General features: G+C 36.7%; 1 protein-coding gene across 4 annotated transcripts in view; it reads left to right on the forward strand.

The window, feature by feature from the left end:
* The window catches only part of RBM27 (RNA binding motif protein 27), a 72,490-nt gene that overhangs the window by 11,875 nt on the left and 46,157 nt on the right, over positions 1-14,458 (forward strand). For 2 of the 4 annotated variants that reach the window (XM_042938433.1, XM_042938451.1), the window contains exons 2-6: positions 2,523-2,641; positions 6,997-7,121; positions 11,979-12,070; positions 12,739-12,932; positions 13,667-13,930. In XM_042938433.1, coding sequence (XP_042794367.1) covers positions 2,523-2,641; positions 6,997-7,121; positions 11,979-12,070; positions 12,739-12,932; positions 13,667-13,930 — 794 coding nt within the window. The remainder of the gene's footprint in view (positions 1-2,522; positions 2,642-6,996; positions 7,122-11,978; positions 12,071-12,738; positions 12,933-13,666; positions 13,931-14,458) is intronic. The other 2 variants (XM_042938442.1, XM_042938459.1) reach the window with 1 other exon arrangement.

Here is a 14,458-nt window from a genome sequence, read left to right on the forward strand (position 1 = left end):
AATACCTTACCTTACTATTCTCAGGAGTGAAGTATTTATGGATTAGCCAAGGTGAGCATGGTCTGTGTAACATTTTTGAAGGTGCAAATGCTGTATATTCATTTTATTATTTATTTATTATTGCTGTTTTTTAGGTTGGGTAATTGACATACAATGTTATATTACTTCTAGGTATACAATATAGTGATTTGATTTATACATTATGAAGTGCTCACCACAATCAGTCGAGTTACAATCTGTCACCATACAAAGTTATTAAAATATTATTGACTATATTCCCTATGCTATACATTATATCCCCTATGTCTTATTTATTTAAAACTGAAAGATTACAACTCTTAATCCCCTTCACCTATTTCACCTGTCCCCTCCAACTGCCCCTCTCTCTGACAACCATTAGTTTGTTTCCTGTATCTGTGAGTCTGTTTCTGCTTTGTTTTATGTTTTAGATTCCACATGTGAGTGAAATCTTACTGTGTTTGTCTTCCTCTGACTTACTGCCCTCAACATACACTTTCTAGGCCCATCCATGTTGTTGGCAAATGGCAAGATTTCATTCTTCTTTTTTTATGGCTGAGTGATAATACATTGTATGTATACGACGTCATCTTTATCTTCTTTATCCATTCTTCTGACAATGGACATTTAGGTTGCTTCTATATCTTCTTAGCTGTTGTAAATTATGCCCTGATGAACATAGGGGTGCATATGACTTTCCAAATTAATGTTTTAATTTTCTTTTTTTTAATTAATTTTTTTAATGTTTATTTATTTTTGAGAGAAAGACAGAGCATGAGCAGGGGAGGGGCAGAGAGAGCGGGAGACATAGAATATGAAGCAGGCTCCAGGCTCCCAGCTGTCAGCACAGAGCCCAACGCGGGGCTCGAACCCACAGACTGTTAGATCATGACCTGAACTGAAGTTGGGCGCTTAACCGACTGAGACACCCAGGTGCCCCCAGGCTTTTTTTTTCTGATTTTGATCTGTATATCCATTTTAGAATTTAGCAATTGGGTTTATCCAGGTAGTCTATTAATAATTCTCTAAAATGTAATTTACATTTTTTACTTAAGAAAAATCCTGGCTTTCTTTTAAGTTGCATATTTTTATTAATATATAGCTCATCATCGTGGACACTTATATTCTTTCCCAGTGCACTTTGACCCTTATCCATAATTATTTTTTTATTAGCTCTGAGTTTCGTAAAATTGACATTGAAACTCGCTCTCTTAGATTTGGTGCATAAATGTGCGGGTGTTTAAAGAAACAGCCTTTCCCACAGCAGTATTGGCAGTGAAAAAAATTCTATTTTATTGAATTATGAACTTTAAAAATATAGAATAGAAGGAAGTGCTTGGCTTTTCTTTTTGTAAAATTTTTTTTATTTACTTAAAAATATATTTTTCCCACATATGTATATATTTATAACACAAAAACTTTCATTTCCTATAGTGTAGATAAAATGTTAGGTCTGGAGAGTACTACATGTTGGAAACTCAGGGAACATGTACTGCCCTGGCAGACGAGATGATTTTGAATGTCAAAAGACAAGTTACTACTGACTGGAGGGGGGGAGGGGGGGTTGGAGGTTGGGGGTTGGGGTTGGGAGGACAAAACAAAAAAGGGAAGTAGCTAAAGATCCTTTCTGCTGCCCTTCTACTACTTCTCTCATCCTTTCTGTTTTAGCTCCCACATCTTTTCTTTCTTGCTTAGAGCTGCTAGACTGTTTGCCAGTAATATTTATGGTGTCAACCTTCTTGTGTTCTCGTTTTTTAAAGAGATCTTTTGGGGTGCCTGGGTGGCTCAGTCGGTTCGGCATCTGACCTCCGCTGAGGTCATGATCTCGCAGTCAGTGGGTTCCAGCCCCATGTCGGGCTCTGTGCTGACAGCTGGGAGCCTGGAGCCTGCTTTGGATTCTGTCTCCCTGTCTCTCTGCACCTCCCCAGCTCACGCTCTGTTCTCTCTGTATCTCAAAAATGAATAAATGTTAGAAAACATTTAAAAAAAAATAGATCTTCAAGAGACCAAGAAGATTATCAGTGGAATTGATTGCTATTTTTGGATGCTGGTGCCTGGGGTTATAGGGAATGAGGAAAGGTGTCCCATCACTTCCCCTGGTTCTTCCTCACGGTCACATGGAACAGATAGTTCCTGAAGATATGAACAGTGCTTCTACAGCACTGCAACTCGGGTTGGTTCCCATCCTTTCCTTGTTTCCATTGAGAGATGCAAATCAATGTAGATTTGGTCCAAAATTCTGGGTATAATTAGAACATTGAAAATAGACAATTTTATAAAAATAAGCATAAAAGGAAAATCTTGCTTGCACTGTGTGTATGCTGTTTGTTATAAAAATTGTCTTTGCAGTCACTATTTATTTATTTATTTATTTAACTTATTCGCACTTTATTTGAAATAAAGTTGTTGACCTTTAGCTTTCCAAAATAGGGGTGACTTCATTAATGACATTGCTGTTTAAAAAAAAAAGTTAAAACATTTTTGTTTTCTCTTTGTCTAACTAGATGTGATGCTGACCCTTCAGCCTTAGCCAACTATGTTGTAGCACTGGTCAAGAAGGACAAACCTGAGAAAGAATTGAAAGCCTTTTGTGCTGATCAACTTGACGTGTTTTTACAAAAAGGTAATTATTATGGCCTTTCAGCCACATATTTAAGAATTTAAATTTAAAACTTTCTGATAAAATCTTGGAGATAAAAGCTTGGAAGGAAAGACATCAGTCATTGCCCTTTAAACATTTGAATATACCGATTCCTGTTAATTATTTATCATGTATTTTGGAAGAACTGTTTTTACCCCATTTTCTTTCTCTGCTTCTTTCCTATATTGGAGCATTTGCTTTTTCGGTGAATGGATCCTCTTTGGCTTGTGACAGAATCTAGTTGATGGTTGGGGATAACAGTTTAAGGAAGATGAAACTATTTATGCTTACTGTTTATTAGGACTATGAAGCTATGTTTTTTTCCCTCTTGGCTGGAGCTTTTTGCTGTCCAGGAAGAGATGGGCATGATTCTCTTTACTTTGTGCCTCCAGCTTCCTATCTTACCAAAGTCCTTTCCATGACCTGCATAGCGTCCTGGAGTGCTCCCCTGCTTATTCTCTGACCTCATCTCCTACCACTCCCTCTCACTTGTTCCAGTCTAGCCACCTTGACCCCCTTGCCTTTTTTTTTCAGTATGGCAAACATGTTCCCACATCAGGGATTTTGAACTTGTTTTACCCTTGCTTGAAATGGTTTCTTCTCTATGGTTTCTGGTTTCTCCTCAAATGTTTCCCCTGAGTGTTCTATGTATAGTATATTCTACCTCACGCCCCTAATCACCCTTTCCTTTTCCCAGCCTTGCTTCATTTTGTTTATCCTGGTACTTGTCACTTTTTGTCATGTTATATGTTTATTTGCATGTTTATATGTGTGTGTGTCTTTTCCCCTCCCCCTACTTTTTGTCTTTCCCTTTGTTGAGAGTGGTGACTTGGAACCTATAATGCTTGGCACATAGAAGGCATTCAGTAAATGTTGTTGAATGGATGAAAGGAATGTGGATAATGCACACATTGGTTGATCTAGCTATTGCTGTGAGAAGATAACCTTCAACTGAAATGTCTACAGAGAAATAAAAGATAGTAAATATGGCTTCTCACTTGGAAAACAGGATTACATATTTTTTTGGTGGATTTTAAGGCTTTTTTTTTTTTAATACACAAAAAACATAATACTTCTAGAATTCCTCCCCAGTACAGGTGAGTATTTGTTTTCTTTTTTTGTAAAGGAGTATTTTCTAAATGTATTCATTTGTTTTACTTAGTTTACATGTGATGAAACTAGAAGAGTCGTGAAACACAGAGCCATGAGAATAGTAAAAAAATAAATGTAGTGAAGACATTGGGGTAAGAGGCAAATGTATATTTAAATATACATTTAAGAATTTGTTGTAAAAGCTTTAAAGATTTTTAGTAACTTTTTAAAAAAGACAGTACACAAGAAGAATCATAAAAACTTTTTTTTTAATATTTATTTTTGAGAGAGAGAGTGTGAGTGCATGTGCACAAATGGGGAAAGAGCAGAGAGAGGGAGACAGAATCGGAAACAGGCTTGAACCCACGAACTGTGAGATCATGACCTCAGCTGAAGTCAGACCTTTAACCACCTGAGCCACTCAGGTGCCCCTAAAAACTTTTTTTAAGTTTATTTATCTTGAAAGAGGGAGAGAGAGAGACAGAGAACATGCATGTGAGCTGGAGAGGGACAGGGAGAGAGAGAGAGAGAGAGAGAGAGAGAGAGAGAGAGAGAGAGAGAGAGAGAGAGAGAGAATCTTAAGCAAGCTCCATTCTATCAGTGCAGAGCTGAGGAGAGGCTCGAGGCCACAAACTGTCAGATAATGACCTGGGCTGAAATCAGGAGTTAGATGCCCAACCAACTGAGCCACCCAGGAGCCCTTATAAAACATTCTTTAAAAGAGAAGAAAATTAATAGCCATAAATTTGCCACCAGAGATAAAATCAGTTACCTTCGTATATGTCTTTGTAGACTAGCATGGTCTAGTAGAACTTTGTACACTGATGAGTATAGTCTGTATCTTCCTTTTCTAATTCAGTAGCTCCTAGCAGCTTTTGAGCGCTTGAAATGGGGCTAATGTGACTTAGGAACTGATTTTTATGTTTTTAATTTTTATTTATGTATGTATGTTTATTTACTTTTGAGACAGAGAGACAGAGTGTGAGCAGGTAAGGGGCAGAGGGAGGGAGACACAGAATCTAAAGCAGGCTCTAGGCTCTGAGCTGTCAGCACAGAGCCTGATGCAGGGCTCGAACCCACGAACTGGGAGAACATGATCTGAGTCCAAGTCAGCTGCTTAACGTACCGAGGTACCTCTGTGCCCTAGGAACTGATTTTTAGATTTAAATTAATTTAAACACCTACATGTGTTTCGTGGCTTCTGTATTGGACTGCATGGCTCTGAACTTATATATATATATATATATATATATATATATTTGTATTACATGTCAAAGTAGTTTTAAATGAATATATGCCCTTGTAATCTTAAAAAAAAAAAAACTTAATAGTTTATCTTGAATATTATGTTAGGTATTTAGCTATGCTTTTGTTTCTTTTTTATAAATATTAAAAAGAATTTTTTTTAAAGTTTATTTTAGAGAGAGAGACAGTGCTAGTGGGAGAGGGGCAGAGAGAGTGAGACACAGAATCCAAAGCAGGCTCCAGGCTCAGAGCTGTCAGCATAGAGCCTGACATGGGGCTCGAACTCATGGACTGCGAGATCATGACCTGAGCTGAAGTTGGACGCCCAACCAACTGAGCCACCCAGGCACCCCTATAATTATGTTTTAGATGTTTGTTTTTTGAGACAGAGAGCGAGGCATGTGTGTATGCATGGGCGGGGTAGGGGCAGAGAGTGTGGTAGAGAGAGAATCACAAGCAGACCCTGTGCACTTGACACAGAGCCTGATGCGGGGTTCTATATCTCTGTCTCACAAACTGTGAGTTCATGACTTGAGCCGAATTCAAGAGTTGGCACTTAACTGACTGAGCCACCCAGGTGACCCTCTTTTTCTTTGTAAGTTTGTTTATTTAAGAAATCTCTGTACCCAATGTGGGGCTGGAACTCATGACCTTGAGATCAAGAGCTACATATTCTTCTGACACAGCCAGTCAGGCACCCCACAGTTCTTCATTGGGTTATAGGTCTTTTATTTTTTCAATTTTTTGAGAGAGAGAGAGAGTGAGAGAGAAGATGCAAATGGGGTAGGAGCGGGGGGGGGGGGGTGGGGGAGAGAGAGAGAGACAGACAGACAGACAGACACACACACACACACACTCAAGCAGACTCCACGCTCATTGCAGAGCTTGACACGGGTCTTGATCCCAGGACCATGGGATCATGACCTGAACCAAAATCAAGAGTTGGACACTTAACTGACTGAGCCACCTATGCACCTTGTATTATAGGTCTTTTAAATTACAAAAGTGATACATGTTTTAAAAAATGTTTTAGAAGTACAGAAGCATATGAAGAGAGTCTTGATCATAAAGGGTTTTGGAGGGTCTGATCAATTTATTGTTTTAAAGTTAGGTGTAACAGTTAACAAGGCCTAACAGTTCTATAATCACAGAAAATGCTTACTACACAAATTAATACCATAAAGTTTTTTGAAAACATACTTTTCTGAAGAAAAACTCATTTTACATTTTAGAAATAGCTATTTATATAAAATGTATAATTACAGTGTAAGTAGATTCTGTGCTATATTTTTAATACACCCTGTAGTTTTTAATACATTCATCTGTTTCCCCCATTCATTTAATCTGAAAAAGTTACAAAATACAGTAGCTTTTAAGTAAAACACAAAAAGATATTTTTATATCATTCTCGTACCAAACTTTATTTTTCCAAGTGATTTTAAAATGTTTATAATGAAATTTTTGAATAGACAGTACATTTAATCCAACAATTAAAGGTACGTATCTTGAAAAATATCATGAAAAGTCTGTCTCACTTGTTTTTTGTTTGTTCCCTTCCCACTTCCAGTTGACAAACTTGTCATTTTTTGTCTGTGTCCTTTCAGAGTTTTTTTATGCACATATAAACAGATACAAATATTTAGTTTGTGTCTTTGAGATGTGATGTTATCCATATTCATTCTCTTTAGAGCTCTGTGTATTCTGTTGTATGGTTGTGACATACTTTAACTAGTCTCTTATTCATGAAAATTGTTCTTTTTCCAGCATTTTACTATTTTGTACTCAGTGTTGCATATACATCATTTTGTACATAAGCAAGAACGTACAAAGGATTTAAAAACCCAGACATGGGAATCTCCCTCATAAAGTATAGACAGACTTAGTTTTGATTCTACTGCCAGTGTGGAAGGTGTTCTGTTTTCCTCAGCTTTGCCGAGGAGCGTGTTGTCAGTCTTCAATTATTGTTTGTGCAATATTTAAATACTGTTTCTTCTCCTTAGAAACTTCAGGTTTTGTGGATAAACTGTTTGAAAGTCTCTATACCAAGAACTACCTTCCACCTTTGGAACCAGTTAAGCCTGAGCCAAAACCACCAGTCCAAGAAAAAGAAGAAATTAAAGAAGAGGTAATGTAAAGTTTTCTTTTGCTTTTGGGGGCTTTTTAGATCTTATTCCTAGTATCATTCTTAGTTGGAAGTTGACCTCTTTAAAAATAATTATCTCTTGATTGACTTTTCTGTGTTTGGCATGTTACAGATTCTTTATCAGGGCTTCTTAGTTAACTTCTTAGTTTTTTGGACTGGAAATGTTATTTAGTGTTCCAAGAAATATTTTAGGAATATTGAGAAATTCAGAGAAATCTTAGTGATTTTAGAAAGACAAAACTTGGTTACATATAGAGGTTTGACTAAAAGTGAGATGAAAGCTCAAGAAAAATGATTAAGTGACACATTTTCATATTATAGACCAACCATTTTCTCTTTTTTAACCACAGAATATTTTTTATGGTTAAGGTAGTTACAAATAAATAGTTATAATGTTAATATATGAAAGAAAAAAACGTTTTTACAACGGTTGGAGTTTAAAAGCATGATTATATAAGGTAATGTTCTTGTTTGAACTAATGGGAAACTTTTTACAGAGTTGATTTGTAATTCCTCCTTTCTTTTCCATTTTCTTCCTTCCTTCCTTCCTTTCTTTCTTTTTCTTTTCTTTTCTTTTCTTTTCTTTTCTTTTCTTTTCTTTTCTTTTCTTTTCTTTTCTTTTCTTTCAAAAACCCAGTGTGGGGCTTGAACTCACAACCCTGAGATTAAGAGTCATGTCTTCTATCGAATGAACCTGTCAGGCGCCCCCATTTGTGATTCTTTTTATGTACAGATAACACAGTGTTATAAGATTATGGGTTCTAGAATCAGGCTGCATGAGTTAAAATGATAGCTCTAAAATAAATTACTTGCTTCATTTTCACATCAGGAGAATGATCATAGTAATACTTATCTCATTGAGGATTAAATGAGATTTTTATATATACACACATCTTAGCTACCTGGCACATGAACGTTGGTTATGATCCAGAAATATTTATCAACTTTTGTTTTTATTATAATTGTTTAATAAACTTTTTATTTGGGAATAATTTTAAGTTTACATAAAAATTATAAGAATAGTACCTAAAACATCTGTATACCATCTATCTTTATTCACCTATTGAAGATTTGTCCCATATGCTCTCTTTATATATCCACACCCAGAACTATCATGCTCTGAATCTAGGAGTAAGTTAGATACCTCATGATCTCATGGCAGTCTGTGTACTTCATAAGAATAACGATGTTCGTTATTCTCATTTTCAGTAAATTTAATTTTGACAAAATACTTTAGTCCTGTTTGTATTTCAATTTTATGCATTGTCCCAACACTGTACCACCACCCCTCTTTTTTTTCAATGTCCTCCCCCGCCTTTTTTTAACAGTTTTTTTCTCTTTCAGTACATGATTCAATCTAAGAAGCAAGTATTGCATTTAGTTGTCCTCTCCGCTCCATTTTTAAATGCTAGGCTGATTGAATCAATCCATCATTAAAAGAAAACAAGGGGCTCCTGGGTGGCTTAGTTGGTTGAACGTCCATCCAGCTCTTGACTGGCTCAGGTCATGATCTCACGGTTTGTGGGTTTGAGCCCCTCATCAGGCTCTGTGCTGACAGTGCGGAGCCTGGTTGGATTCTCTCTCTCTCCCCTTGTCTCTCCCCCTCCCCTGCTCGTGTGCACGTGCGCGCTCTCTCTCTCTCTCTTTCAAAATAAATAAATAAACAAACTTAAAAAACAACAACAACAACAAAACGTGGCTATACTTACAATCAGTTGAAACCACTGTCCCATTTTCGTTTTTGGCTCATGCACTATAATTGTTTCATAAAATCTTTTTAAAATAGGAGACACTCTCAGTATGTTACTTCAAGTAATGGAAGTAGGAAGAAACTTTTCTGCTGTACTTGATTGTGTATAAATTTTGGTCTATGTGTACAGGTTAAATCTTTTAAAATAAGTTACAATTTTTGCACCATTTGTCCTTTTCTACAGTCTTTGAAGTTCAGTGGACTAGAAGTATCTGTTTGAAAGATAGCAGGTTTGAACATAAGTGAAAAATTGCATTATTTTGAGTTATTAAAGAACAGTTTAAAAAAAAACAAATTGTTGCACGGTTTCATTTTGTATCATACTAAGTTCTAATTTCGAAAATTGTGAAAAATGGGTATCAGCTTCTGCATGTAACAACTTACCAGTTGTTATACAACAGATAACTGTTGTATCTGTTATACAACAGATAACAGTTAACAACAGATAACTGTTAACCTCACAGATAACATCATGTGGTATTTCTCTTGTATTCTAAGATTTTATACACAACTTAATTGTCATCACTGACATAAATAACAGCTTATTGAGCTAGTGTATAAGTAAAGTAGTTTATCCTAACTCTTCTACACGATGTGGAAAGGAAGGGGTTTGAGATAGCACATACTTCTGGTCTGTGCTAGGTTGATGCACTTTCTCTGAGCAGTGTAGAGAGTTGCAAATCCATCTAAGGACTGGCCATTTTAACTTTTTTCTTTAAAGGAAAAGGGCATTGTGTATGCCCTCTGACTTATTTATTTATTTATTAAAAAAATTTTTTTTAATGTTTTATTTATTTTTGAGACAGAGACAGAGCATGAGCAGGGGAGGGGCAGAGAGAGAGGGATACACAGAATCTGAAGCAGGCTCCAGGCTCTGAACTGTCAGCACAGAGCCTGATGCGGGGGTCGAACTCACGGACCGTGAGATCATGACCTGAGCCGAAGTTGGACGCTTAACCGACTGAGCCACCTAGGCACCCCACCCTCTGACTTTTTTAAAATAGCTTTATTGAAATACAACTCCCCTACCATACAATTCCCCTACTCACAGTGTACAAATGTGATGGTTTTTATCGTATTCAGAATTGTGCAGCCATCACTAGTATGCTCCATTTTAAATCATTTTCATTATCCAAAAATGAAACCCTGTACTCATTAATCTATCACCCGCCAGCCCTTCTTTCCCAATCCCCACCCCTCTTTTAGGCAGCCACTAATCTACTTATTTCTCTATGGATTTGGCTGTTCTGAATATTTCATATAAATAGAATTATGTAATTTGTAGTCTTCTGTGACTAACATTCATTTAGCATGATGCTTTCAGGGTTCATGTAGGTTTTATCATGTATTCATTTTTTATGGCTGAATAATATTCCATTTTTGGAATGTACCACATTTTCTTTATCCACTTACGAGTTGATGGATATTTGGGTTGATAGACAAGTTGTTAATGCTTTTTTGTTGTTCTGAATAATGTTGTGCTGAACATTCATGTCCCAAGTTTTTGGGTGGCCTTATGTTTTTATTTCTCTTGGATCTTTCAACTCTTTAATAATAGTTTTTTCCATTAGGAATTAATACATGTTCATCAAGAAAATTATTGCAAAATACAGAAAAGGAAAAAGATCTTCCAAGTTGATGTCTTTTAAGTTTATTTTAATCTTTAAATCCCCCCTTTATACCTACCTGTATGTCTCTCTCATTCTTCTTTTCCTCCCCACTTTTTTCTCCCTAAATTTTATTTTGTTGAAGGAACTCAGTCTTTTGCTCTGTAGAGTTTTTGCCATCTGGATTTGCTGATTGCATCCCAGGGGAGTAATATATATAGTCTGTATTTCCTGTAAATAGGTAAAGAGAATGATTTTTAAATATAGTCTTAACAAATGTGTGGTATTTTAGCCAGTGCCATATGGTTGCCATATTGTGGCTACCATTTTATGTTGCCTGAGTTTTACTAAATTGTTCTCATCTGTTCCATTCACTGACCTCCTATTTGTTAAGTGAGCTTCTCTATTAGATGGACCTTTGTTTTAGCTCTAAGGCAAATGACTTTATTTCACCTTTCTCTAGTAAAGGCTATATATTTGTTTTGAGATTAATCTTAAAAAATAAAATAAAATCACAAGTTACTTCTGGTCAGTCTTAACTGTTAGGCTTTAAAAAGAAGACAGTATTTCTTGGGGCCCCTGGTGGCTCAGTCATTTAAATGCCTGACATTGGCTCAGGTCATGATCTCACAGCTCATGGGTTTGAGCCCCACACTGGACTCTGTGCTGACAGCTCACATCCTAGACCCTCCTTCACATTCTTTGTCTCCCTCTCTCTCTGCCCCTCCCCTGCTCACTCACTCTCTCTCTCTCTGTCTCTGTCTCTGTCTCAAAAATAAACATTAAAAAATAAAAGAAGACCATATTTCCATTAATTCCAATATCATTTTCCTGTAAATCTCGTGAAATGTGTCGTTTATGGCACTTATTTACTTTACCATTTTTTCTTGAAACATTTTCTATGAAATCTACAGCCCTCAAATTATGAATATATTTTATAATTAGGAAAACAGGAACCATTTTGCATATGATACTTAGAAATGCAGAATTGCTGTTTCTGCGGTTTAATTGTGAGGGACTAATTGCTGTTTTCCTCCTGCACTTCCATTCTCTACCTTAAACTAACATTTAAAAATTAGTGTATTACTGTTAAAATAATTTCAGCATCTTTTTTACTCCCCCCGTTGCCTAACTTTTTTAGATGTGATTTGCCTCCAATATTTCTTTCTTTCATCTTTTTTTAAAAAGTTTATTTATTTTGAGAGAGAGCTTGAGACAGCGAGCAGGGGAGGGGAAGAGGGAGAGAGGGAGAGAATCCCAACAAGTCTCCACGCTGATGCATGGCTTGAACCCACAAACCTTGAGACCATGACCTGAGCTGAAATCAAGAGTTGGACACTCAACTGACTGAGCCGCCCAGGAGCCTCTTGACTTCAGTATTTCAATGTATTTGTGCCCTCTCTTTCGTTAGAAAGATTATCAGGTGGATGTATTTCGTAATTAGTAGAAGGACTGATCTTTCTAATGAATGCTTTCATGTAGGTATTTCAGGAGCCGGCAGAGGAAGAACGAGATGGCAGAAAAAAGAAGTATCCTAGTCCCCAGAAGACTCGTTCAGAATCTAGTGAACGAAGGTTTGTGTTTGTATTTAATTAGGAAGACACTCATAATTCACTTTTCAGTTACCTTGTAGGGGCATTAACGGGATTTTTAACATATGTACTGATCCCTCTCTCTCTAAGCTGATTAAAGAAAGTGAATGTTCCCTTCCTTCCATTCTGTTTTTTGTCTTTGTCATACTTTCTCTTCCTTTTATAAACAGTCATCATTATGTGCTTTCCCCAAGAGCACAGGGGTGGGAGTAGTCTCCTTAGAGGATATTAATGAAATGTTCCATTTGGTTAGGGGTGCTCACTATTAAAATCATCCATAGTATTTTATATTACAAATAGTTCAGTTTATATGTTGAATCTTCAGCCTGCCATCCAGAAATTAGTCTTTTGTTTAGGAAAACTTTATTTCAGCCTTTTTTTCTTTCCTACTTGTAAATTTCTTTTTTTTCCCCTCCCCCTCCCCATACTTTGGATTCACCTCTTTCGTTTCTCCCCACCCAGTATACTTGAGGGAATGTTTTTTCTTTTTATATAATGGATCAGAGGAGTTGTGCTGTGGCTTTATGGCTTTCTAAAAAAGCAAGACGTTACGAGTTTTGATGAATCAGGGAGGGTATTTCATACTCCTGATTCGTTTGCTTACTTGGTTTCTCTAGTGTATATATGGCTTTTATATCTGTGCATTATAGGACACGTGAGAAAAAAAGGGAAGATGGCAAGTGGAGAGACTATGACCGGTACTACGAGCGGAATGAATTGTACCGTGAGAAATATGACTGGAGAAGAGGCAGGAGTAAGAGCCGGAGTAAGAGCCGAGGCCTGAGTCGAAGCCGAAGCCGAAGTAGAGGGCGCAGCAAAGACCGGGATCCAAGTAGGAATGTTGGTGAGTAGATGAGGCTTCCCCTAAAAACTCTATATTGCTTATTTTCCTTTATCATAACTGTATCAGAACTTCCCTTCAAGGCACATTACCTTTAACGTGTCTGAGCGATATAAAATCTAGAAATGTCTCAAAAAATCTAATACTGATTTTGTTACAGAGACAGGGCTGAGTTTGACTAAAAAGAAGCTGTTGATAAGTATATCATGGTACATGTCTAGGCTTAAAGTCATTTTGTATAATTGAAACTAATGTCATTTCATCAACAAGGCTATCATTGGAGGAAGAGGATTACCTGCTCCTTCCCCCACCCTCTGACTAAAAATAATTGATTTGCTTTAAGATTGCCTAGAGTTTCTAAAATTAAAAATAAAAAATGTAGGTAGATAACTAACTGGGATCCCAACCACTCATTACCAGGATGAAGTCAGTTCTTGGAAGTCACTTCTTAGGTAGCTTTCTTATTAACTCTCAGTGGTGAAGCTGGTCTTTCTTCATTATGTACTGATGTTGATGTTATAAAAGATGATTTTACATAAGCTCTTGTTAAGATACATCACGTTGTTGATGCTCCTGCTTTTAGGATACGTTAATAATGAGAACACTTTGAAATACGGATAGCTCAGTAAGTTTACTGCAATGTTCTCTTTTTCCCTGTTCTGTGAAAAAAGGAATCGTAGGTTGAGAACATAAATGTCTAATCTCGGTTGTTTCTTGTTTTTACTTTGTCTCTAAAGCAGAGCACAGGGAAAGATCAAAGTTCAAGAGTGAAAGGAACGACTTGGAGAGTTCCTATGTGCCTGTGTCTGCACCACCTCCGAGCTCTTCTGAGCAGTACTCCTCTGGGGCACAGTCTATTCCCAGCACTGTTACTGTGATTGCACCTGCGCACCACTCTGAAAACACAACGGAGAGTTGGTCTAATTACTATAACAATCATAGCTCTTCCAATTCTTTTGGTCGAAACCCACCACCAAAGAGGCGATGCAGAGATTATGATGGTAAAAATTGTCCTTTCGATTGTACCCCAAAGTGCTAGTAAAGCAAATGTGAATATTGCAGACCTTTTCATTTTAATCCAGATTTTTGTTAAAAGGGATGGATGAGGAGGAAAATCTCTTTTGGTATATGCTTATTTGCTTTTTTGATTTAATAGTTTGGTTCTGGTTAAGAGGGTGTGCACATGTCATCCATTCATTTGTTTTTTGTTGTTACTTCAGACAGTATACCACAAAATTTGGTAGGCACTAGGAATTGTAATTTATTTGTGTAGTGTTTGGTGGTGGGAATTTGTTAAGCATTATAACTTAGTTAAAATTTTAATATGCTGACTTTCCATTTGAATGTATGTATTTAGGTGTGTATGTATTTTAATTTTTTATTATGGAAATATTTAAATATTAATGTTGACAGAACAATGTAATTAACCCTAGTGTATCCGTGATCTCGCATCAGCAGTTAGTAGCTCCTGGGCAATTTTGTTTTCATCTGTGCTTTTCTACTGCTTCTTCTGGACCTGTATTATTTGA

The sequence above is a fragment of the Panthera leo genome, chromosome A1 (genome assembly GCF_018350215.1).
Source record: "Panthera leo isolate Ple1 chromosome A1, P.leo_Ple1_pat1.1, whole genome shotgun sequence".
NCBI classification, from domain to species: domain Eukaryota; kingdom Metazoa; phylum Chordata; class Mammalia; order Carnivora; family Felidae; genus Panthera; species Panthera leo.